This window comes from Acanthochromis polyacanthus, chromosome 18 (assembly GCF_021347895.1).
Source record: "Acanthochromis polyacanthus isolate Apoly-LR-REF ecotype Palm Island chromosome 18, KAUST_Apoly_ChrSc, whole genome shotgun sequence".
Classification (NCBI taxonomy): domain Eukaryota; kingdom Metazoa; phylum Chordata; class Actinopteri; family Pomacentridae; genus Acanthochromis; species Acanthochromis polyacanthus.
This window is the reverse complement of record NC_067130.1, coordinates 33,846,662-33,872,694: the sequence shown is the minus strand read 5'-3', so window position 1 is coordinate 33,872,694 and position 26,033 is coordinate 33,846,662. Positions and strand designations below refer to the sequence as shown.

Here is a 26,033-nt window from a genome sequence, read left to right as displayed (position 1 = left end):
CTTCAGTTATCAGCTCCTCTCCTGTGGAACCTGCTCCCAGTTTGGGTTCTGGAGGCAGACACCCTCTCTATTTTTAAGACCAGGCTTAAAACGTTCCTTTTTGACAAATCTTATAGTTGGGGCTGACTGGGTGACCCACAGGGGTTCGGCTTGTGTCTTCATTGTACAGCTGACTCCCTCTTGGACGTCTCTTCGTTCTGCCTCTAGTCATGCTGCTATAGGCCTATAGGCTGCTGGGGGACTTTTCTTGACGCACTGAGCCCTTCTCTATCTACCTTTACATTTAATATGTATACCGTTATTGCAGTACATTCACTCTGTTTCCCCCTGTGCTATTTCTCCGAGTGTCCCTGGTCCCAGAGCTGGATGCTTCAGATCTGTGGTTGATGTTCCACCAGCTGGTCCAGTCTCCATCATGTCCACTGTAGGATGCTGCTGCTGACCTTCCTCCAGCCCTCTGCTTCCAGCTCCCTTTTTCCACCAGTCAACTCTGCATCGCCTTCACTATACTGTTATGCTAACTTACATACTGTTTGAATTTTACTGCTAGCTATATATGGAGTATGTTTAATGTCAGAGCCGTACATCATCAGAGTAAACTATGAGTCAGTTTTCAATGTTAGCTTATACTTTGTCTGTGTCACATATCCTGTCATGCATGTATCCAAATGTGTGTTGTGTTTTCCTTGCTTTCCCACCCCTCCCTCTTCTCCCATCCCTCCCCCTTGCCCTCCTCTGTCCTTCTCAACCCCCCCGGCCAGCAGGCAGATGGGTCCCCCCTATATAGAGCCGGGTTCTGCTCGAGGTTTCTTCCCTGTTAAAAGGGTGTTTTCTTGCCACTGTCGCCTTTGGGCTGCTCTGGGGGTCAGGCATTTGGGTTCTGTAAAGCGTCTTGAGACGAGTTGACTGTAATTGACGCTATATAAATAAAATTGAATTGAAATTGAATTGAAAATGACCACAAAGAGACATAAAATGACCACAAAGAAACACAAAATGACCATAGAGAGACACAAAATGACAACAAAGAGACATAAAATGACCACAGAGACATAAAATGACCACAGAGACACAAAATGACCACAAAGAGACACAAAATGACCACAGAGACACAAAATGACCACAGAGACATAAAATGACCACAAAGAGACACAAAATGATCAAAAATAGACATAAAATGTCCAAAACAAGATGCAAAAGGACCTAAAAGACTCTTTAAATGTCAAGATAAAGAAGTAAAATGACCCCAAAGCGTCTGGTTAAAGTTCTCTCAGCTCTCCTAGCGTGTTGGTTGAGGCTGCATCTGTTAGCATGTTTACAGGGAGCTTTGGTTTCTGCTGCTGTTTAAACCTGTCTTCCTGCCAGCTGTTGGTCTGCTGTAGTTTGTGATGACGGATCGAGCAGAGCTGCTGATCTGATGTTTGACAGAAAACCTCGGTGGCGTTTAAAGGCCGACACGCTGCTCTGTCAGTAATAATTCAAAAGGGGAGTGAAAGCCGAGAGGATGCAACTAAGCACTCTGAGATTCCTCCAATTCAGCAGATTCCACCTGGACACGGATGCAGAACATGAAGCAGGAGAAATGCACGTATGCAGCTTTAAAACGCCGCCGCAGTGCAGCTCTGATCTGCTCATCAGGAGCAGCAAATAAAGAAGGTCTCAGTTAAAGAAATCTGCATCCAAGCAGCTGCTCCTCTGATCATCTGAAGCAATCAACACAATTCACACTTGAGCTTCTCATCGCTCACAAGTGGAGTTCTGTTTTCCAAATCAGCACACGAAATGTCACACGATGACCAAAATTATACGTTTAAAGCAACCACAAGGAGCGACCAGCAACCAAAAAGACACTAAAATGTAAAAACAAGACGCAGAATAACCCCAAAGAGACAGAAAATGACCCAAATAATATGTAATAAATAATGATAAAACAACCCTAAGGTTATGAAAGTGGCCAAAATGACACTCAATGATCAAATTAAGACAAAAAGACAAGAAAAATGTCAAAACCGCAACATAAAATGGCCCTAAAGAGACACAAAATGAACAAACTGATACAAAAACAACCACAAGCTGATGACAGTGACCAAAAAGATGCAAAAAAAAATGTCTGAAATGTGACTATATGGCAGTGTTTCCCCTCCTATATGACCGACGAGGCGGCCCGCCTCGCTGCTATAGGCCACCGCCTCATTACTATTTTGCCGACATTGCCGCCTCACTGGTCCGCACCAAAAAAACAAAAAAAAAGTAATGCTAAATATTAGAAAGCATTGACACATAAGTCCGGTATATTCGCCGCTGAAATCAACAGAATTTCAGCCTTTTCTCGTCGTGGGTGAAGACAGCAGACACATCCCTGTTGGTCGGTAACACTCAGTTCTCTATGACATCCCGCGAGTTCGTGTTTCAAATGTCGGTCGTTCCGATTGGCGAACAACGAGCATGGCGGACAAGAAGCGGCAGCGCTCCATGGTTTCGTTTTTCGGGGCTAAAAGCAGGTGTGTATCACAGACATATGTCAAATTAAGTATCAAAACTATCGCATGTCATCAAAATAAAGTGAGCAATGCAGTGTAGGCATCGATCTCGCTTCCTTTACTGAGTTACTGTTCTGTTGTCCGCGGCGATACGAATTGACAGCGACTGTAAAAATGGCTCCAGTTAAAACATTAAGGTGACAAAACCCGTTCTACCCAATGAGACAAATGATTTCAACGGAATATAAAGTTCATAGTTTCTTTTGATAAAATGATTTATAGAGTGCCCGAAATTATATCATTCAATGGCAAAACAGATTCTGTAATTTCAACGGTTCAGCGGCCGTTTTGATATCTGCACAAGCATTTTTCAAAATAGAACAACACTGCCAACACAATTATAGAAACACTATACACCCATGGAAAGCTTAGACTGATCAACATTAATCCCCACTTATATTTGATTTGCCTCATGTAATAAAGAACATGTGTTCAAATTTGGTGTTTGTGTTTTCAAGAATGTTTACTTGAAGTCTTTAATTCAGCTGCCTGACACATATCACAGTGCAAAATTATGGATTCTAACTCAAGGTTAACGACTGGTATTCTAAAGAAGTTATTTCTTCTTTCAAAAAGGGAACAGTTTTGAAAACAGAACTCCTTCAGAAAACCAGTTGTTCACCCAGAGTTGACGTTTTCTTTCACATTTTAAGTAAAATGAAGGTCATAACCTTTTAATTATAAATAAAAATGAATTTGGTACCTAACATGTAGTTGTTTTTAGAAAAAAAGTAAAAGTCACCACTTGATTCCAGATTCAAGTCCTTTGTCGTCTTTTTCAGATGTGTAATAAGAACTGATGTGGCATTTTGGAACGGAGTGGAAATCTGACCAGAATATAACAGACTGGACTAGTTGACATGTTTTGATCACAACGACAAGTGGTTTTATATTTGTCATATTTTCTCCCTGTCACTCATTTTTAGAAAAGAAACATGAACATTTTATTTAATTTAGTTTTTGGAAATGGCTACAAATACAACAAAATGTGCTCAAACTGTGCCTGAATGCCCCATTTTGCATCTTGATTTCCAACATTTTTCCGGGGGGGCAGGCCCCCGGACCCCCCTGGTTGCTTCGTGCCTGCAGCGCTCACCAATGCACCCCCCACCACCTCACAGCCATTTCAGCCCAGGGGAAACACTGTATGGCCAAACAGGAAACTCAAAATGTTCAAAACACAACACAAAGCATTTCAGAAAACTACACAGAGCTGACAATGACCAGAACAACAATCAAAAATGTCCAAAACAAAATGACCAAAACAGTTGTTTTGTTTGTGTTTGTTTGGTGATTTCAGCTATATTTGTGGTGATTTTGTGTGTTTTTAGATCCGTTTGTGGTTATTTCACATTTTTGTGGCGTTTCTGTTGTGGTTTTTCATTGGTTCTTGGAGATTTTCCATGTTTTTGTGGTGATTTTGTGTCTTTTTCATTTCTTTTCATCTTTATTTTGTGCATTTTTTGGTTATTTTTGAATCTCTTGTGCATCTTAAAGCTGTTTTATGTTTGCTTGCTCAAATATCATCAGGTTGTGTTGATTTTGCGTCTCTTTGTCCCTGTGGAGATTGTTTTCTTCTCTTTCTGGTGTTCTGTTTTTCTCTCGCTTTATTTCCTGTCCTGGTTTTTGTCTCTTTGCAGACGTTTTGCATTCAGATGTGTCTCTTTGGGTCATTTTCTGTTGTGTTTTGGACATTTTTGGAGTGTCCTTTTGCTCATTTCGTCACATTTCCAACATGTTAAGTGCCTTTTAGATAATTTTGCGTCGTGTTTTGGTATGAAGCCCTTTAGTTTAGGAGTGTTTGTGTTTTTATTGCAGGACTTTTACCGCTAACGGCGTGTTTACAGTAAAGATTCTGTCGGTTTACAGGAAAACTTTCAGGAATCAATAAGTGCAAAAAGAAATGTTCCCATAAGAGACATTTCCAAACCTTCAGTGGACCTGATCGACCCGCTGTGTGTGTGTGTGTGTGTTTGTGTGTGTTTTAGTGTGTTGTTGTGTGTTAAAGCTGCCTACATTAACAGCTGCTGTGTTTAGCGTCGTCTCTGCTGCCTGAGGCTGGATTAGCTTCCCGCTAACGCTCTGCAGCCGTATTCATGTATCTGAACGCACACCTTCGGCTGGTTCGTCTCTGATAATTAACCTTCAGGAGGAGCCGTGCTATCGTTAACCGAGCGGCTGAGCAGCAAATCTAAATGACTACAAGCTTTAAATGATGTCAGACAGTCTCTGTGTACGTTAATCTCAGGTCACATAGTCGCTTTAATGCTTCATTCATCGTCTCTAAATGATGCACTTTCATCCTGTTTTCCAGCCACCATGGGAGAATTTCTTCAAAACTTTTTATCCTGCTGCATAAAACGGATTCAACGTCTCTCTGAAGAACAAAGAGCTGCTTCTGTTTGGTTAGAGTGGAGTCAGTTCACTGAAGGTGTCCAAAACCAGGTGCAAAGTGATCAAAAAGAGGCACAAAATGACCAAATCGACAGTAAAAACAACCACACAAGTCCAAAAGACATTTAAAAGAACCACAAAGATGCTTAAAATGTCACAAAACCAGATGCAAAATAATCAAAAACCATTCCAAATGTAAAAAGCAATACAGAAAATGACCAAAAAGACACTGAAAATACCAAAAAAAAAGATCCATAAAGATCCATAAGACACTGAAAATGTCCAAAATTAGACAAAATAATTCTAAAATACACATAAACTATTCAAAATATGACAAAAATGATCGAAAGGACATCAAAAATGTCCAAAATGAGACACAAAATGGTCATAAAGACACTTAAAATGTCACCAAACAAGATGCAAAATGATCAAAAGGCACAAAATGACCAAATTAATAGTAAAAACAATCACACAGGGATGAAAATGAAAAAAAATGTCCAAAATAAAACAAAGAGACTCAGAAGAACCACAAACATGCTCAAAATGTCTTAAAACAAGATAAATCAATCAAAAACCATTCAAAATGTACAAAGCAAGATGGAAATTAGAAATTAAATGCAAATGACTACAAGAAGACACGGGACACAAACCAACCAAAATAAACTGCAAACGGCCACAAAAAGATTCAAAACGACCCAATTGTGACAGAAAACAACCACAGTGGCGTAGAAAACACAAAAAGCAAGGAAAGCACCAAAACTGAACACAAATGACCCTGAAAAGCTGCAAAAGCCGCTGAATATAGCAAAACAACCAGAAAAAGACGCAAAAGAACCAGAAAAAGACACAAAAGAACCACTAAAAGATGCAAAACAACCACAAAAAGACACAAAAAAACCACTAAAAGACGCAAAACAACCACTAAGACGTAAAACAACCAGAAAAAGACGCAAAACAACCAGAAAAAGACTCAAAAGAACCACTAAAAGACGCAAAACAACCACAAAAAGTCACGTAAAAGACCACCTAAAGATGTAAAGCCACCGAAATGAGACGCATAACGCCCAAAATTAAATGTGAACAAATACAAAAAGACAGAAAAACCAACATGTGGCCCAAATGTGACATAAAACAAAGCAAAACGACCCAAACTGAATGCAAATGACCACAAAAAGACGTAAAACAATCAAAATACGATTTAAAATAATAAAAATTCAATGCAAACTAAACAAAAGGATGTAATACAAACAAAACTAGACACAAAACAACAAATTTGATTCAAAACAAGCACAACAACAACCGTAATTCAATGCAACTGACCACAAAACATGTGGAACAACAACACTGTGACACAAAATAGTCACAAAAAGATGCAAAACCAGACACAAAATGACCAAAATAAACTGTAAATGACCACAAAAAGATGCAAACTGACCCAAGCGTGACACAAAGCAACCACAGGGGTGAAGACAGGGACAGGGATGTAAGTTGTGTGGACTGAAACAGACGTTGAGGACCAGTAATCTGATGAACCTCCGTCATTAAGAAGCTGCAGCGTCGTGTTCAGACTTCCTTCTGGCTGATTCGCTATAAGTGAAGCTCTTCTCCTGGAGGAAGCAGCAATTTCAGACTCAGAGCAGCACTTTGGCCTTTTCTTCAGCTCGGCTTTCATCTGGCCTCGGCTCCAATCTACCGGCATTACCGCCACAAATAGTCTGCATTTATTCAGCTGCTCTCCTTCAGGAGGAGACGCCCAGACGTGGTCGGTCGCTGCCTTCACTGGCGTCTCGTTATTTTGCTCAGAGAGGGCGAATTAGTGGAACTGTGAGAGACAGGAAGCTGCTGAACGCCAGACGAATCCGGGCTGCCGTGGATCTGCAGCGAATCGCAGTTTTCTGGCACGTCGACTCGCAGATTAAAGACAAAACAGCCGACGAACAGACGGGTTTGGAGACGCCGGCTCAGAGCGTTGCCGTGGAAATGTCAGCCAACAGTCGACTGTTTACCTGCAGGATAAAGAGATGTGTCGGCGACCGTAATCCACCGTCCGTTTGCTGCTAAAGGTAGCAGGAAAACAAGCTCTTTGATCGAGCTCTGAGACGATGCTAAGCTCAGGCGTCAACATTTAGTGTTTGCAGAGTCGCTGCACGGCCTTCAGGAAGGATGAATAAAACGTGTGAAAACCTCATCAGGACAGGACAAAACGGCATCTCTTTGCTCACCGTCGACGAGAAGAAACGTTTCACTGAATCGCTGCACATTTCCCACTTTACTTCCTTTAGTTCTAATAACCTGTAGCCCCAAAATAACACACAAAAATCCATCACCAACGACTACGAAAAGACACAAAACAACCAAAACAAGACGCAAACCACCAAGAGTAGGCACAAAACAACCACACAAAGACGCAAAACTAACAAAATGAGACACAAAACAACAAAACAAACACAAACCACTAACATGAGACACAGAATGACCAAAATGAGAAGAAAACATCCACAAAAAGATCCAAAATGTGACAAAAACGACCACGAAAAAGATATAAAACAATCAAATTCAAACCACAATGTGACAAAAAACAACTACACATCACAAACGACTGTGAAAAGACACAAAACAACCAAACAAGATACAATAGTTTATACTTTTACTAATTTACAAACTGCAGTTAATGTCTTCTCTGTAATTTTTACCCTTTGAGGGCCGGATTGGACCCTCTGGAGGACCACTTTTGGACCACGGGCCTCATGTTGGACACCTCTGGTCTAATATCCTGTTCCATTTGTAGAATCTCCACTATAATCAAAATATCTGATGAGTTTTGTGCCTAAATTTTAGAAATGATCTCGTCTGCTGTTAAACTATAACAGAGATGAGTCAGTTTGATGTTTTTTAGTCGCACTAAAGGAGCGAAAATCTCATTTTGGAAAGTGGAAGAATGTATTCTAAGAATGGAATTGGTCTTTTAAAGTGTTTGAACCAGTAAAAACTGCTGAATATGTTCTAATTTCATTCTTCTTTCTGCCTTCTTCTATTGATTTGATTCTAAAACAGAAACTTGCACTTGTTGACCTCATTAGATCTGCTGTAGATCTGCATATTTTATTAGTTTTTTTCTCATTTCCAGACAGTTTAGGCTGCATTCGGAACAATAAAACCGTCTGAGACTCTCTGAGAATGAGACTGGATGTTTAATAGTTTATTTTTATTCTATGGTCATTTATTGTTTATGTAATGTGTCTGTGTGTGAGCAGCATGCAGAGATTCATCTGTAGTTTTGTTACACAATCTGAAATCATAAAGCAGCTGAAGAGTCTGAGTGGAATTACTCATAGTCACAAAGCAGCATTTAGGCAAGGTTTAGACTTAGTTCTAGACTGGTTTTAGACTTAGTTCTACACTCGTTTTAGACTTAGTTCTACACTCATTTTAGACTTAGTTCTGGACTGGTTTTAGACTTAGTTCTGGACTGGTTTTAGACTTAGTTCTGGACTGGTTTTAGACATAGTTCTAGACTGGTTTTAGACTTAGTTCTAGACTGGTTTTAGACGTAGTTCAAGACTGGTTTAGACTTAGTTCTGGACTGGTTTTAGACGTAGTTCTAGACTGGTTTTAGACTTAGTTCTAGACTGGTTTTAGACTTAGTTCAAGACTGGTTTTAGACGTAGTTCAAAACTGGTTTAGACTTAGTTCTAGACTGGTTTTAGACTTAGTTCTAGACTGGTTTTAGACTTAGTTCTGGACTGGTTTTAGACTTAGTTCTACACTCGTTTTAGACTTAGTTCTGGACTGGTTTTAGACGTAGTTCAAGACTGGTTTAGACTTAGTTCTAGACTGGTTTTAGACTTAGTTCTGGACTGGTTTTAGACTTAGTTCTACACTCGTTTTAGACTTAGTTCTAGACTGGTTTTAGACGTAGTTCAAGACTGGTTTAGACTTAGTTCTAGACTGGTTTTAGACTTAGTTCTACACTCGTTTTAGACTTAGTTCTGGACTGGTTTTAGACGTAGTTCTAGACTATTTTAGACTTAGTTCTAGACTGGTTTTAGACTTAGTTCTACACTGGTTTTAGACTTAGTTCTGGACTGGTTTTAGACTTAGTTCTACACTCGTTTTAGACTTAGTTCTGGACTGGTTTTAGACGTAGTTCAAGACTGGTTTAGACTTAGTTCTAGACTGGTTTTAGACTTAGTTCTACACTCGTTTTAGACTTAGTTCTGGACTGGTTTTAGACGTAGTTCAAGACTGGTTTAGACTTAGTTCTAGACTGGTTTTAGACTTAGTTCTACACTCGTTTTAGACTTAGTTCTGGACTGGTTTTAGACGTAGTTCTAGACTATTTTAGACTTAGTTCTAGACTGGTTTTAGACTTAGTCCTAGACTGGTTTTAGATGTAGTTCTAGACTAGTTTTAGACTTAGCTCTACACTGGTTTAGACTTAGTTCTGGACTGGTTTTAGACGTAGTTCAAGACTGGTTTAGACTTAGTTCTGGACTGGTTTTAGACGTTGTTCTAGACTGGTTTTAGACTTAGTTCTAGACTGGTTTTAGACTTAGTTTGAGACTGGTTTTAGACTTAGTTCTGGACTGGTTTTAGACTTAGTTCTACACTCGTTTTAGACTTAGTTCTGGACTGGTTTTAGACGTAGTTCAAGACTGGTTTAGACTTAGTTCTAGACTGGTTTTAGACTTAGTTCTAGACTGGTTTAGACTTAGTTCTGGACTGGTTTTACACGTAGTTCTAGACTGGTTTTAGACGTAGTTCTAGACTGGTTTTAGACTTAGTTCTAGACTGGTTTTAGACTTAGTTCTGGACTGGTTTTAGACGTAGTTCTAGACTGGTTTTAGACTTAGTTCTAGACTGGTTTTAGACGTAGTTCTGGACTGGTTTTAGATGTAGTTCTAGACTGGTTTTAGACTTAGTTCTAGACTGGTTTTAGACTTAGTTCTAGACTGGTTTTAGACGTAGTTCAAGACTGGTTTAGACTTAGTTCTGGACTGGTTTTAGACGTAGTTCTGGACTGGTTTTAGACGAAGTTCTGGACTGGTTTTAGACGTAGTTCTAGACTGGTTTTAGACTTAGTTCTACACTCGTTTTAGACTTAGTTCTACACTCGTTTTAGACTTAGTTCTGGACTGGTTTTAGACTTAGTTCTGGACTGGTTTTAGACGTAGTTCTGGACTGGTTTTAGACGTAGTTCTAGACTGGTTTTAGACTTAGTTCTGGACTGGTTTTAGACTTAGTTCTGGACTGGTTTTAGACTTAGTTCTAGACTGGTTTTAGACGTAGTTCAAGACTGGTTTAGACTTAGTTCTGGACTGGTTTTAGACGTAGTTCTAGACTGGTTTTAGACTTAGTTCTAGACTGGTTTTAGACGTAGTTCAAGACTGGTTTAGACTTAGTTCTGGACTGGTTTTAGACGTAGTTCTAGACTGGTTTTAGACTTAGTTCTAGACTGGTTTTAGACTTAGTTCTACACTCGTTTTAGACTTAGTTCTGGACTGGTTTTAGACGTAGTTCAAGACTGGTTTAGACTTAGTTCTAGACTGGTTTTAGACTTAGTTCTAGACTGGTTTAGACTTAGTTCTGGACTGGTTTTAGACGTAGTTCTAGACTGGTTTTAGACGTAGTTCTAGACTGGTTTTAGACTTAGTTCTAGACTGGTTTTAGACTTAGTTCTGGACTGGTTTTAGATGTAGTTCTAGACTGGTTTTAGACTTAGTTCTAGACTGGTTTTAGACGTAGTTCTGGACTGGTTTTAGATGTAGTTCTAGACTGGTTTTAGACTTAGTTCTAGACTGGTTTTAGACTTAGTTCTAGACTGGTTTTAGACGTAGTTCAAGACTGGTTTAGACTTAGTTCTGGACTGGTTTTAGACGTAGTTCTGGACTGGTTTTAGACGAAGTTCTGGACTGGTTTTAGACGTAGTTCTAGACTGGTTTTAGACTTAGTTCTACACTCGTTTTAGACTTAGTTCTACACTCGTTTTAGACTTAGTTCTGGACTGGTTTTAGACTTAGTTCTGGACTGGTTTTAGACGTAGTTCTGGACTGGTTTTAGACGTAGTTCTAGACTGGTTTTAGACTTAGTTCTGGACTGGTTTTAGACTTAGTTCTGGACTGGTTTTAGACTTAGTTCTAGACTGGTTTTAGACGTAGTTCAAGACTGGTTTAGACTTAGTTCTAGACTGGTTTTAGACGTAGTTCTAGACTGGTTTTAGACTTAGTTCTAGACTGGTTTTAGACTTAGTTCTAGACTGGTTTAGACTTAGTTCTGGACTGGTTTTAGACGTAGTTCTAGACTGGTTGTAGACTTAGCTCTAGACTGGTTTTAGACTTAGTCCTAGACTGGTTTTAGATGTAGTTCAAGACTGGTTTTAGACTTAGTTCTGGACTGGTTGTAGACTTAGCTCTAGACTGGTTTTAGATGTAGTTCTAGACTGGTTTTAGACTTAGCTCTACACTGGTTTTAGACTTAGTTCTGGACTGGTTTTGGACTCAGTTTTGGACTGGTTATGGATCGAGTTTAGACTTTGTTTTGGACATGAAGTTCCCTCCTTACCTCAGATCCTTCTTCGTGGTGCAGAGGTCGTCAGATCCGTAGATGTTTCATGAGGAAGGAAAAGATTTCGAGGAGTTCTGATGAGAATCTGAGCATCACTTTGGTTTGTTGACAGAAAGCTGCAGGTTTTTAATCCTGGGTAATCATGCAGCAGGTTCACCAGCTGTACATCAGGAGGGAAACACCACACAGCTGCTGGACTGAGGATTAAAATGCACTGCAGCTGGTCAGACTCTTTACATCTGTCATTAATGCATCTGAAGATGCTGCATTTAACCTCCAGCAGCTGCTTCTCCTCACTTCACTCTCCGTCACAGCAGCACATAATGGCTTCTTCCAGGAATATTTAGGCTGAGTTTAGAGGGTTTTGTGTGTTTTCAGACCTGGAGGTTTTGGGATTTTCACATTCAGACAGCATCTTACCTTGGAAGACATTTTAAAGGTTCATATCTCCAGAAATAAAACCGGTACATCCATGAAATCTGATGATGACACAGACAGAATAGTTTGAATGTCTCCATTAAAGGACACATTCTTAATAGTTGGAAAAAATGCAGTGTTTTCACTCCATGCTGGTATTATGACCTCAGAAGATTCCTGTAAGTGTATAGATATAGATGGATCCATATTTCTACTAAAGTACAGCCTTATACTGCTTCTGTGCTGCTTTTGGGCTATTTTTAGGGTTTGTACGCTGGTTTGTGCCACTTCTTGTTTTCTTCTCTGCAGAGATGCAGACTGCAAAGTCAGTATGACTCATAAACTGGTTTTGGACTATTTTGGACTGGTTTTAGGGTAGTTCTAAGCTTGTTTTGGATCTTTTTTGAACTGGTCTTGAACTGGTTTTATGCTTACTTGAGGACTGGTTTTGCTCTAGTTTTGGACCTGGCTTCAGCCCGGCTTAAGGACTTAACTTGGAAGGGTTCTAGAATTAGTTTTGGACTGGTTTTGATGTGTCTCTACAGTGGATTTAAACTTGTTTTGGGCCTGCTTCTAGACTAACTTTTAGCCCCTTTTTTGAACCTGGTTTTGAACTCATGTTTGGCCCAGGTTTTGGACTGGTTTTTAGGGTAGTTTTGCATTCATTTTGGACCTCGTTTTGACTGTATTTGGACTAGTTGTAGGCTGGTTTTGGACTAGTTCTGGATTGCCTCTAAACCTACTTTAAGGTTGGTTTTGGGGTAGTTTTTAAGTCGCTTTGAACCAAACTTTAGACTGGGTTTGTGCTGGTTTTTACTTGGTGTTAGACTTGGTTTTAGACCTTGCTTTAAGCAGGTTTTAGCTTTAGTGTTGGACCTGGTTTTGGACTGGTTGTAGGCTGGTTTTGAGCTGGTTTTCACTGGTTTTAGACCTTGCTTTAGGCAGGTATTGGATTTGGTATTGGACTAGTTTTTTTTTGGAATTTCTTTAGGACTGGTTTTACTTTAGCTATGGACTTATTTTTGGACTGGTTTTAAGCTGGTTTTAGGTTGACTATGCACTGGTTTTGGACCAGCATTTAGTCTTACCCTTAGACTTTGTTTTGAACCTGGTTTCTTGGTGGTTTTAAGTTTGTTTTGGACCCTGTTTGACTGGTGTTGGACTGGTTTGTACTCATTTTTGACTGTTTTTGAACTAGCCTCAAGGGTTCTTTAAATCTTTATTCACTGTTTTGTCTTCATTTTCCTTAATTTCTAGAGCGGAGGTGAAAAGTCCAAAGTTAATTCAGACGCTCAGCAGAAACATTAATAAGAAACACAGCAGGCTGAAGTAAACTTTAATGTTGTTCTTCGATATTTAGTAATTTTCTTTTGTTACCGTGGTGATCTTCCATAATTAACATAATAATAGATATTCCTCAGCAGCGTGAGATCAATGAGTACAACAACAATAATGACAAACGCTTGTACTGGTGATGAACAACAGACATTATCAGGAGTATTATTATTACTGTAGGTGGCCTTATTTCATTTTTAAAGGTAGAAGATAATAAAATATCCACCGCTGATCCTCTAATGACTGCAGGTGTTTATTAAAGTTTTCATATTTTATCTGACAGTGCAAACACAGCAACACTTCTAATTGAAAACTGAACGCTGAGCCGCCCACAGCAGCAGAAGTTTCACCGCCTAAACATTAAAACTTCAGAGCAGGAGTCCAGCTTGTTTTCATCCACACGGGTCGAAGGCCCAGAGGATTGTGGGAAAAACCTTCACAGCTGAGGTCAGAGTGGTCAAACCGCCTCCCGGCTGTTTTAAAGGTCAGCTGCTGTTTATTTTTCTAAAACTTCAGTTTGTAGATTTTAAACATCTATTGTGATCCAGCCTGCTCAGGCTGAAGGCTGCTGGAAATCTTCATGTGATGTCGGACTGGTTTATACTGGTTTTAGGTTAGGACTGGTTTATACTGGTTTTAGAGTTAGGACCGGTTTATACTGGTTTTAGAGTTAGGACCGGTTTATACTGGTTTTAGAGTTATATTAGGACTGGTTTAAACTGGTTTTAGAGTTAGGACTGGTTTATACTGGTTTTAGAGTTAGGACTGGTTTAAACTGGTTTTAGAGTTATATTAGGACTGGTTTAAACTGGTTTTAGAGTTATATTAGGACTGGTTTAAACTGGTTTTAGAGTTAGGACTGGTTTATACTGGTTTTAGAGTTAGGACTGGTTTATACTGGTTTTAGAGTTAAGACTGGTTTATACTGGTTTTAGATTAGGACTGGTTTATACTGGTTTTAGAGTTAAGACTGGTTTATACTGGTTTCAGAGTTAGGACTGGTTTATACTGGTTTTAGAGTTAGGACTGGTTTAAACTGGTTTTAGAGTTAGGACTGGTTTATACTGGTTTTAGAGTTAGAACTGGTTTATACTGGTTTTAGAGTTAGGACTGGTTTATACTGGTTTTAGATTAGGACTGGTTTATACTGGTTTTAGAGTTAGGACTGGTTTATACTGGTTTTAGAGTTAGGACTGGTTTATACTGGTTTTAGATTAGGACTGGTTTAAACTGGTTTTAGAGTTAGGACTGGTTTAAACTGGTTTTAGAGTTAGGACTGGTTTATACTGGTTTTAGATTAGGACTGGTTTAAACTGGTTTTAGAGTTAGGATTGATTTATACTGGTTTTAGAGTTAGGACTGGTTTAAACTGGTTTTAGAGTTAGGACTGGTTTAAACTGGTTTTAGAGTTAGGACTGGTTTATACTGGTTTTAGAGTTAGGACTGGTTTATACTGGTTTTAGATTAGGACTGGTTTAAACTGGTTTTAGAGTTAGATTAGGACTGGTTTATACTGGATTTGTGCTGGTTCTTTCTTGGGTTTCGACTTGGTTTTGGACCTGCTTGTGGACTTACTTTTAGACTTTGTCTTGATCTTGGTCTTTGACTGGTTTTCGGTTGGTTTTGTGCTCGTTTCAGCCTGATTTTTGTTTGGTTTTATACTTGGTTTTAGTCTTTATTTCTGACTGGTGATAGATGAACTTTGTTCACTTTGGAACAGTTTAAAGTTTCCCCCTTAGTTCACCTCCTTCTGTTTTATTTCTGTGTTTTACAGTTTGGTGTTTTCCAGGAGGAGATCAGATATTCCTGTCAGACTGTCGTCAGCTTCCTGCTGAGCTGCTGTGTGAAGACAAACAAAAAAACTTTTAAAAAAGGCTAAATGTCAGTTGAGGACAATCCTACAGAGCTTATCGTCAGTGAAAAGCAGAAATAGCTGCACCTATGTGAAGGCTGTTTAAAGAAGATTCTCTGTCAAGGAAGCCAAAAAAGGATCTTTCTACTTTTTGTGATTGTTTTGTGTCACTATCATCGTTTTACATCATATTGTGGTTGTTTTGTGTCACTTTTTGGCCATTCTACTTCTATTTTTTAGGTCATTTTAGTAACATTTCCACGGCTTGTGTCTTTATCTTTTTGCTTTGTGCCACATTTGGGATGTTTTACATATTTCTGTGGTGGTTTTCTGAAACATTTTGGATGTTTCATTTCTTTTTACGTCACCCTTTGGTGGTTTTACATCTTATTGTGGCTGTTTTGCTTCACTTTTTGGTCATTTTACGTGTTTTTGGGGTCATTTTAGTAACATCTCTGTGGTTTGTGTTTTTGTGCAGTCATTTTTTGACACATCTGGGACATTTTTCAACTTTTTGTGGTAATTTTACATCATTTTTGGAACATTCTGTTCAGTTGTGTCTTTATGTTGCTGTTTTGTGCCACATTTTGCATCTTTTGTGTTTGTTTTGTATCATTTTTTGGTCATTTTACATCTTTTTAAGGTAATTTTTGTAACATTTCCTTGGTTTAAGTCTTTTGTGGATGTTCTGCATCATATTTTAGTCATTCTCCATCATTTTGTGGGTGTTTTGTGTCACATTTTGTTTTATGTCTTTGTACGTCCAACACTCTGCAGAGCTGAACTTTGCGTGTTTTTCTGCGCCGCATGCAGCAGCAGCAGCAGCAGCAGCAGCAGCAGCGTTTCTATATTTATATCCGTTCACACAGCCAGGATAATGTGCCACATGCATGTGTAGCAGGAGTATTAGCAGCAGCAGCATTAGCTTTAGCATTAGCAGCAGCAGCAGCATTAGCATTAGCAGCATTAGCAGCAGCAGCATTATCATTAGCATTAGCAGCATTAGCATTAGCAGCAGCATTAGCAGCATTAGCAGCAGCATTAGCATTAGCAGCAGCAGCAGGATTAGCATTTGCATTAGCTACAGCATTAGCAGCAGCAGCATTGGCATTAGCAGCAGCAGCATTGGCATTAGCAGCATTTGCAGCAGCAGCATTAGCAGCAGCATTTGCAGCAGCAGCATTAGCAGCAGCAGCATTAGCATTAGCAGCAGCAGCATTAGCATTAGCAGCAGCAGCAGCAGCATTAGCAGCAGCAGCATTAGCATTAGCAGCAGCAGCAGCAGCATTAGCAGCAGCAGCAGCAGCAGCATTAGCAGCAGCAGCAGCAGCAGCATTAGCAGCAGCAGCAGCATTAGCAGCAGCGGGGGTTGAAGCGATGCGACGCCTTAGTTTTTCTGTCAGCATCTGATCTCGTTACGAGTCCTCGGCTTCCAGTAAAACATGTTTACATCTTTCAGGATGGAAGCTTCTCCATCACTTATTGATCTGTACACACCTTATAAATACTCTTTAACTGTAGTTTTCTATAGAATCTACTCGTATTTTACTGTTGGGTTAAATTACAGATAATACCTAGTTGATTTGTGTCACATGTGGGATGTTTTACATATTTTTACGTCACAATTTCATCGTTATAAATCTTTTCGTGGTGGCTTTACATCATGTTTTGGTCATTTTACATTATTTTGAGGTCATTTTTGTAGCATTTTGGCGATTTAGGTCTGTAACAGCCACTTTGTCATATTTGAGACATTTTTAACTTAAAAATTCTGCGTGTTTTATGTCTTTTTTTCGTCACTGCCTCTCCATTTGACATCTTTTTGTTGTGGTTTTGCATCATTTTTTGATCATTTTACATCTTTTTGAGGTCACTTTTGTTGCATTTTGGTAATTTGTGTCTATATGGTCATTTTTGTCACATTTGTGACACATTTTGTCTCTTTTGTTGTTCTGCTGCATACTTATGATGTTTTACATCACAGTTTGGTCATTTTACATTATTTTGTGTTAGTTTTGCATCACTTTTTGGTTATTTCTCATCTTTTTGATGATCTTTTGTAGGTTTTTGTCTTTATATGGTCATTTTTTTAACATTAGAGACATTTTACATCTTTTGGTATCTTTGTTTGACGTCTTTTATGTTATCGTTTGGGTATTTCACATCTTTTTGAGGCCTTTTTTGCAATACTTTGTATGTTTATGTCTTTTTGTGGTCATTTTGTGGAATATTTTGCTTCTTTTGTGGTCGTTCTGCATCACATTTTGGATGTTTTACATCTTTTTACATCACCGTTTGGTCATTTTACACGATTTTATGTTAGTTTTGCATCACTTTTTGGTAATTTTTCATCATTTTGAGGTCATTTTTGAAACATTATGTCTTGTTTTATCACAATTAGGTTGTTTTATATCATTTTGGGGTTGTTTTGTGCCACATTTTGGGTGATTTACTTCTGTTTATTTCACAGTTTCGTCCTTTTACATCATTCTGAGATTGCTTTGTGTCATATTTTGGGCGTTTTACATTGTGTTGGGGTTGTTTTGTGTCACATTATGAGAAACACGATACGTTCACAGACTAAATCAGTTTCAGTTTTTAGAACTGCGCTGTGACAGGAATATCTTCTGCTAAGGGCTTGTATCATCAGCTGACTGAAGCTTTTTCTAACTTCTGGAACCAGAAGTTTTAGTTCCGCTTCGGTTCCCTGATTGTTTCCCTCCGGACCTCAGCAGTGTTTCCTGTTAGTTTTTTGCGACTTTGAAGGTGGATTCCAGGCGCGTCCAGATGGTCGGCTGCTTGCTTGCTTGTTTGTTTGTTTGTTTGTTTACGGCTCCTCTCTCTGCTGTGTTTTCCAGGGGAAGAGTTCTACGAGACGTCTCCGTACGAACCCATCCATTTCTCCGAGGAGTTCAGGCACGCCTCCATCATCTCAGGTAGGAGTGTGTGTGTGTGTGTGTGTGTGTGTGTGTGTGTGTGTGTGTGTGTGTGTGTGTGTGTGTGTGTGTGTGTGTGACTGCAGCTGAAGCCGTCCTATATCCAGTGTTTGTGGTTATTTAGAGGACAGAGCGATGACCTTGGCTGCATGTGATTGGCTCAGACTGAAAATACTGATTACTTTCATTATTGATGGCCTTTTTAAACACTTCATCTGTCATTGAGTCCATTAAATGTAAAATAAAAATCCTCAGACTGCCCATCAGAGCTTTGGAAAACGTCTTTAAGTCGGACGGTTTGACACTAATTTACTGATTTAGCTTGAAAATCACTGAATTTTGTGGTTTCTTGTGTAACATTTTGGGTGTTTTTTGGTCTTTTTATGTCACTTTTTGTTCATTTTTGTCTTTTTGTGGCCGTTTCTTCAGCATTTTGGTGGTTTGTGCCTTTTGGGGCTCATTTTGTGTCACATTTTAGACATTTTACTTCTTTACTGGTCGTTTTGTGTCATATTTTGGTTGTTTTGCATTATTTTGTGGTTCTTTTGTGAAAGATTTGGGTGTTTTTTGTCTTTTTTCATCATAGTTGAGTCCTTTTACGTCTTTTTGAGGTCATTTTTGTAACATTTTCGCTCTCTAAGTCTTCATATGGTCATTTTTTGTCACATTTGGGACATTTTTCAAGTTTTTGTGGTTGTTTGACATCAAATTTTGGTCATTTTACATTCATTCATTCAATACTTTATTTCAGACACAATAACTGGTCCATTAAAAAAAAAGACACACATAACAATTAAATAACTTTTCTATACAGGCTCAAACGCCAGTGAGTCCATAAAATAGAAAAGTCCCGCACTGAACTTAGTCCAGGGTTGGTCAGTACAGCAATGATGCTGCTGGAAGAGTTCAACAGTCTACACCTGCATCTGAACATTAGGATGCACAAAACAGCAGGGCATGTGGGCACACCTACATTTACGAACATTTGACTGCTCCAGCGTGGAACCCTAAGTAGCATCCGCATACCATGGTTATAGGCTACAGTAAGTTTGTGCATGCTGCTCCGTTTGTAGCTCCTCCACAGGTGGGCTGTGTACATTGGCGTGCAATAGGCCGTAAATAAACAGATTTTTACAGCTCTTGAGCACATTCCAAACTTGTGGATCAACATGTTAGCTTGTCCATAGAGCATTCGACACTGTCTGTAAATGTGTTTGTCATCAGAAAGGTCTGCAGTCACACAGTGTCCCAGATATTTGCACTCCTCACTCATGGTCAGCCTACTTCCAGACAGAAAGAAGTCAGAGAACTGTCGCTTAGAGTCCTCTCTGCTCTGAACAATCATGATTATACTTTTCTTTGAATTGTATTTTATATCAAAGTCTGATCCATACTGAGAACACACTTGCAGCAGTTCTTCTAGTCCAGCACTGTATGGACAGAAAATGACAAGATCATCAGCATACAGTAGGTGGTTGATTGTGCGATTCCCAACCCTACAGCCAGTTGTGCAGTTATTTAAGAGTCTTGACAAATCATCAATATATACACTGAATAAAAAAGGAGACAAAATGCTGCCCTGTCTCACTCCATTAGACATTAAATGGTGCCGATAGGTAACTTCCCCATTTAACAATCATAAGTTGATGTGCGTACCAGTACACCAAAGTTCTTACCAAACATTTAGGCACACCTCTCTTGTATAATCTATAAAATAACTTCTCATGGTTGACATAGTCAAAAGCCTTAGAGGCATCAATAAAACACATAAACATTGTTGTATTGTGTCTGTTATAATAATCTAAAATTTCTATACACATGTCTGTTCCATGTTTGGGTTTAAACCAAATTGGTTTTCAGTGGTCACCAAAAGCTCTTCCATTTTATTCAAAATAGCCTCTCAAGCACCTTAGACAAAGTGCTGGCCAGAGCTATAGGCCTATAGTTCTCTTTGCTGTTGTTTTTTCCAGCTTTATCTTTGACAACTGGGACTAAGATCACAGACAGCAATGTGTCCGGTAGGACTCCATGTGTGAGAAACCCACTAAAGCAAATAGAAAGAAGAGAAAACAGTTTTCTGCTCGCATATTTTAAGTGCTCAGACGTTTTCTGCACCGCATGCCTTATTGTTATTCAGTTTTGTCACTATCTCATAGACTTCTTGTGAGGATACGAACACAGATTCACTCTTGTCCATATTACCAACAAGGAACTGTTTACTCTTTACAGCATTAAAGATGTTAAAATAATGTTCCTGCCATAGCTTGGTTATCTGCTCTGTTCCACTCGTGCCGTCAGTATTTGCAGGCAGAGAGGTTCTGTCATTGTTAATTCTTTTAATTTCTTTCCAGAAGTCTGTGGGGCTGTTGTTTTGTAATCTTCCAGCCAGTGCATCTGCCCTTATAGTATTCTCATTTCTCTTCATGTACCGAAACACATATTTAAATTTAAATTTTTCTTTCTTCATATATTCAAATGAGTGTCCGTTTTTAAGCCGTCCTGCTTCAACCCAGGCCTTGAAGGCTCGTCTAGCCTCAGCATGAATCTCTTCAGCACACTCATTCCAACCTGGCTTAGCTTTGAACAGCTTAGTCTTATTCAGAGGCTGGCTCCAAACAAGGAGAGAATCAACAATCTTCTTATACAATGAGCACAATTAAAGTCATTACAGACTACTGCATTTTTTGGCAACTCTATCTGACTCAACATAGTCTGTTTTAGTATAAATATAAATGTCCTCTTGTGTTAGTGAGGACCACTTAATTTTCCCACCAGGTGTGTCACAATTATTGCTCATTGGCACAAGAGATGGTACACTGCACATATTTATGGCCAGTGAGAAGGGCACATGATCACAGATAGCATTATTTTGTTGTTCTTTTGAGTAACATTTTGGATGTTTTAGGTCTTTTCACATGACAGTTTCATTGTTTTACATCATTTTGTGTCTGTTTTGTGTTACATTGGTCTTTTTTTTAAGCATTTTGGTGGTTTGTGTCTATTTGTGGTCATTTTTTGGTCACATTTGGGACATTTTTCAACTTTTTGTGGATGTTTTGCATCACATTTTGGTCATTATAGATTGTTTTGTCATTGATTTGTGTCACATTTTGGGTGTTTTATGTCTTTTTATATCACAATTTGACCATTTTACATGTTTTTGTGGCCATTTCTTAAATAATTTGGTAGTTAGTCTTTTTTCTGGTCATTTTTGCACCATTTTGGCAGTTTTTGTCTTTTTCGTGGCTTTTTTGGATCATATTTAGGGTCCGAGCACCGAGGGTGCGAAGGACAGGCGGTGCCAGGGCACCGACTGTCCAAGGCACCAGCGGTGCCAAGGACCCTATTGAAACCCTAGGGTTTATTATTATTATTATTATTATTATTATTATTTTTTTTTTTTTTTTTCTCCCGTAAAGTAAATTGGCTTTTTGGCGGCCTTATCATACTCCAAAACGCGTGAAATTTGGCATGCACATCAGGACTGGCGAAAAATTTGATATTTTATGGGAGTTGCGCATGTGCGTGGCAAAATGGCTCTATAGCGCCACCTGCAAACTTGAAAAAGTAGTCATTAGGCCAACTGCCACAATGTTTCATGTACAGCTACAATATTTGGTGGGCATATGCAGAACATCTGGACACACCAAAAAGTCAATTACAGCCACGCCCTAAACCCAACAGGAAGTCGGCCACCTTCAATTTGCTGTAAATTTTTCAAACTTAATCGCTCCTCGGGAAATGACTTGCCTTTTTGGCGGCCTTATCATGAACCAAAACGCGTGAAATTTGGCGTGCACATCAGGACTGGCGAAAAATTTGATATTTTATGGGAGTTGCGCATATGTGTGGAAAAATGGCTCTATAGCGCCACCTGCAAAATTGAAAAAGTGGTCATTAGGCCAACTTCCACAATGTTTTATTTACAGCTACAATATTTGGTGGGCATATGCACCACATCAGGACACACCAAAAAGTCAATCACAGCCACACCCTAAACCCAACAGGAAGTCGGCCATCTTGAATTTGCTGTACATTTGTCAAAATTTATAGCTCCTAGTGGATAAGTCTGAGAGAACTGAAATTTGGCCAGTACATGCACCAGACCTTTCTGATGAAAAGTTATCAAAAACTCAACCAGAAGCCAAAAGGTGTGGCCATGGCGGAGCCTCAAACAACTGATCCTTCGCCATGAAACAGGAAGTGGTGTCTAATTCTTCTCAACATGCTCCAATCTGCCTGAAACTTTACATGTATGATGACAGTCCTGTCCTGATGTCATCCACATAGGGATATTCATTGACAGTCATAGCGCCACCTTGTGGTTTCAGGAAATAGACATCTTTTACACTTTCATGCCCTATTGTTACCCAGTTGATCATATTCACTTCAAATGCAGTGACAACAGCCTAAACACATTGATGATGCATCCCAGTGAAAATGGTGACTTGTCATCAAAGGGCGTGTCTGTGGCGGCCAAACCAATTTCGATGTTTCGCCATGAAAATTTAACGATTCATATCTCAGCTGAACAACATCCTATCTGCCTCAGACTTCACATGCTGGATACCAGGTCCAGTCTGAACACATCCACACTCATAAATTTTGAAAAAGTCATAGCGCCACCTGTTGGTAATAGTAAGTTTAAGGCCTTATATTTTCAGGTACAATGGCCCCAAACTTGGTGATATCATGCTGGAAATTGGTCAGTCGAGTCTTCACCTCTTGACAATCACACACTGTGAAGGGTGTGACATTTCATGTAACGCTGTTGCCGTAGCAACCAAATATCGCCATGAAAAACAAAGCCCTTTCTGACAGGTTAGGAATACTCCAATGCTCACAAAAATTACCACACACATCACCATTGACCCAAGGAACAACACTGTATGCATCTCGGCACTGCACATGCTATAGCGCCCCCTACAGTATTTTTAACAAACAGCCCCCCCAGCACGTTTCACCTACATCCATGAAATTTGGGAGGCTTATAGAGCACATCAGGACGCACAAAAAAGCCTCTTGGAGCCATGTCCTAAACCCAACAGGAAGTCGGCCATCTTGGATTAATTGTGAGATTTTTGATGATTTTTCTCATTTTTGAGAGTTAATACCTCCTAGGGGATAATTCCAGGAGACCTGAAATTTTGTCAGTCCACACAGCAGGACTTGGTTTGGAAAAGTTATCAAAAGTTTAACCAGAAGCCAAATGGCGTGGCCATGGCGACCATCAGTGTTTTGATGCTTCGCCATGAAACATCAACTGCTGTATAACTCTCCTCTGCATGCTCCAATCTGCCTCAAACTTTCCATGTGTGATCACAATCCAATCCTGATCACATCTACAGGCCAACAGACACTCTCAGTCGCAGCGCCACCTGATGGAGGGACAGTAAATGCTGTATAACTGGCCTCTACATGATCAAATCAGCCTGAAACTTTTCATGAGTGATCAGAGTCCAACCCTCATCACATCCACTGTGTGAAATACACTCTGAGTTACAGCGCCACCTGGTGGATAGACAGGAAATGCTCTATAACTGCTCTGAACATGCTACAGTCTGGCTGAAATTTTAAATGTATGATTGGACTCTGGTCCAGATGCGATTCAGAGGCCGACATACACTCTCAGTCACAGCGCCACCTGGTGGACGTGCGTGGATTCACGACCAGCGTGGATGCGAGGACCCGTCCATCGCTGCTTGCAGCTTTAATTGGTCTTATTGTGTCACAGTTGTCTGTTTCACATCATTCTGAGGTTGTTTTGTGTCACAAAACATGATAATTATTGTTATTTTCATGAGCTGAACCTGTAATGAACATGGATATCCTGCTGTGTGATTCATTCATTTTATTTCTGAGTGAACTGAGCAGCTGAATGCAGATGTTGTGAAACATCTCTAATATCCAGAAAATGAGGAGTAATGTGCAGAAAGTGATCTTATGATGCAGCTGAATGTCGTCAGATGGATTCAGTCTGTTTGTGATGATGACTCAGGTTTTAGCACTGCAGGATCTCTGCTGCACAGTATTCTGATTTATCACACCGCTGAACCAAAAACACTGCTCTATAAATATATACTGGAAAAAATGAAAATCTGGCAGCAAGACGGAGAAAAAATCTGGTGAGAAACTGGAGTCCTGTCACATTCAGTAACCGTATAACGCTGAAAAATAATGGAAAATATCAGTAAAAAATGATATTATTGCAGATTTAAATTTAAAAAATGGTGTAATTTTATTGCAGTGCATCATAAAAGAAAGAATTATTTGTAAAAATGTTAAAATAGTTTATTTTCATTTTCTTTTTACAGTTAACATGTAAATGAATTCTTTTAAAAGAAGGCCCTGAACTAGGTCCAAATCTAGTCCAAAAGTACTTCAAAACCAGTCCAAAACCAACGCAACACTAAATCTAAAACCAGTTCAGAAAAATTTCTAAAACTAGTGCAAACCAGTTTAAGATGAATCCAAAACCAAGTCTAGAACCAGTCCAAAACCAGCTCAAAACTAATGCAAACCCAGCCCAACGCCAAACCAAATCCTTAACCAGGTCCTAACCAGGTCCAAATCGACTTTTAATCCAGCTCAAAACCAGTCCAACACCAGTCTAAAACCAGTCCAACACCAGTCTAAAACCAGTCCAACACCAGTGTAAAACCAGTCCTACGCCAGTGTAAAACCAGTCCTACGCCAGTGTAAAACCAGTCCTACGCCAGTGTAAAACCAGCCCAACACCAGTGTAAAACCAGTCCAATACCAGTGTAAAACCAGTCCAACGCCAGTGTAAAACCAGTCCAACGCCAGTGTAAAACCAGTCCAACGCCAGTCTAAAACCAGTCCAACGCCAGTCTAAAACCAGTCCAACGCCAGTGTAAAGCCAGTCCAACGCCAGTCTAAAACAAGTCCAATGCCAGTGTAAAACCAGTCCAACACCAGTGTAAAACCAGTCCAACACCAAGTCCTAAACCAGTCCAACACCAGTCTAAAACCAGTCCAACGCCAGTGTAAAACCAGTCCAACGCCAGTGTAAAACCAGCCCAACGCCAGTGTAAAACCAGTCCAACGCCAGTGTAAAACCAGTCCAACACCAGTGTAAAACCAGTCCAACGCCAGTGTAAAACCAGTCCAACGCCAGTCTAAAACCAGCCCAACACCAGTCTAAAACCAGTCCAACACCAGTCTAAAACCAGTCCAACGCCAGTGTAAAACCAGTCCAACACCAAGTCCTAAACCAGTCCAACACCAGTCTAAAACCAGTCCAACACCAAGTCCTAAACCAATCCAACACCAGTCTAAAACCAGCCCAACACCAGTCTAAAACCAGTCCAACACCAGTCTAAAACCAGTCCAACACCAGTCTAAAACCAGTCCAACACCAAGTCCTAAACCAGTCCAACACCAGTCTAAAACCAGTCCAACACCAAGTCCTAAACCAATCCAACACCAGTCTAAAACCAGTCCAACACTAAGTCCTAAACCAGTCCAAAACCAGTTGAAAGAAAGTTCAATTCCAGATCTAAAAAAAACAGCTCAAAACAAATGCCAAACCAGTCAAGCTCCAAATCTAAAAGCCGGTCCAAAGTAAGTCAGAACCAAGTCCAAATCTAGTCTAAAACCAGCTCAAAACCAGTTCAACATCAGTCCAAAACCAATCTAACACCAAGTCCTAAATCACGTCCAAATCCTGTTCTAAAACTAAGTCGAAAACCAGGTCCAACATCAAGTGGAAACCAAAGCAAGTCCAAGTCTACAGCAAGGTCCAAAACAAATTCATCACAGAGTCACAAAAACCACACAAATATCTGAGTTTTGAGGTGACCATGCGGTTAAATATAATAAATGATGTGTTTATTGTGTGGCTTGTAGACGTTTGTGCGTTTTTGTCGTCGTCGGTCTGCAGCAGCGACTCCATTAAACACTGTGGCGACTTCGACTCTCGTTTTCTGAGAAATGTTTAAATGTCAGGAGCCCCGAGCAATACATCGTCATTTA

At 39.7% G+C, this 26,033-nt stretch overlaps 1 protein-coding gene across 2 annotated transcripts in view; it reads left to right on the top strand.

The window, feature by feature from the left end:
- Positions 1 to 26,033, top strand: part of gfra2b (GDNF family receptor alpha 2b) — a 137,172-nt gene that overhangs the window by 40,755 nt on the left and 70,384 nt on the right. For both annotated transcript variants that reach the window (XM_051938519.1, XM_051938520.1), the window contains exon 3: positions 17,961 to 18,038. In XM_051938519.1, the coding sequence (XP_051794479.1) occupies positions 17,961 to 18,038 (78 nt within the window). The remainder of the gene's footprint in view (positions 1 to 17,960; positions 18,039 to 26,033) is intronic.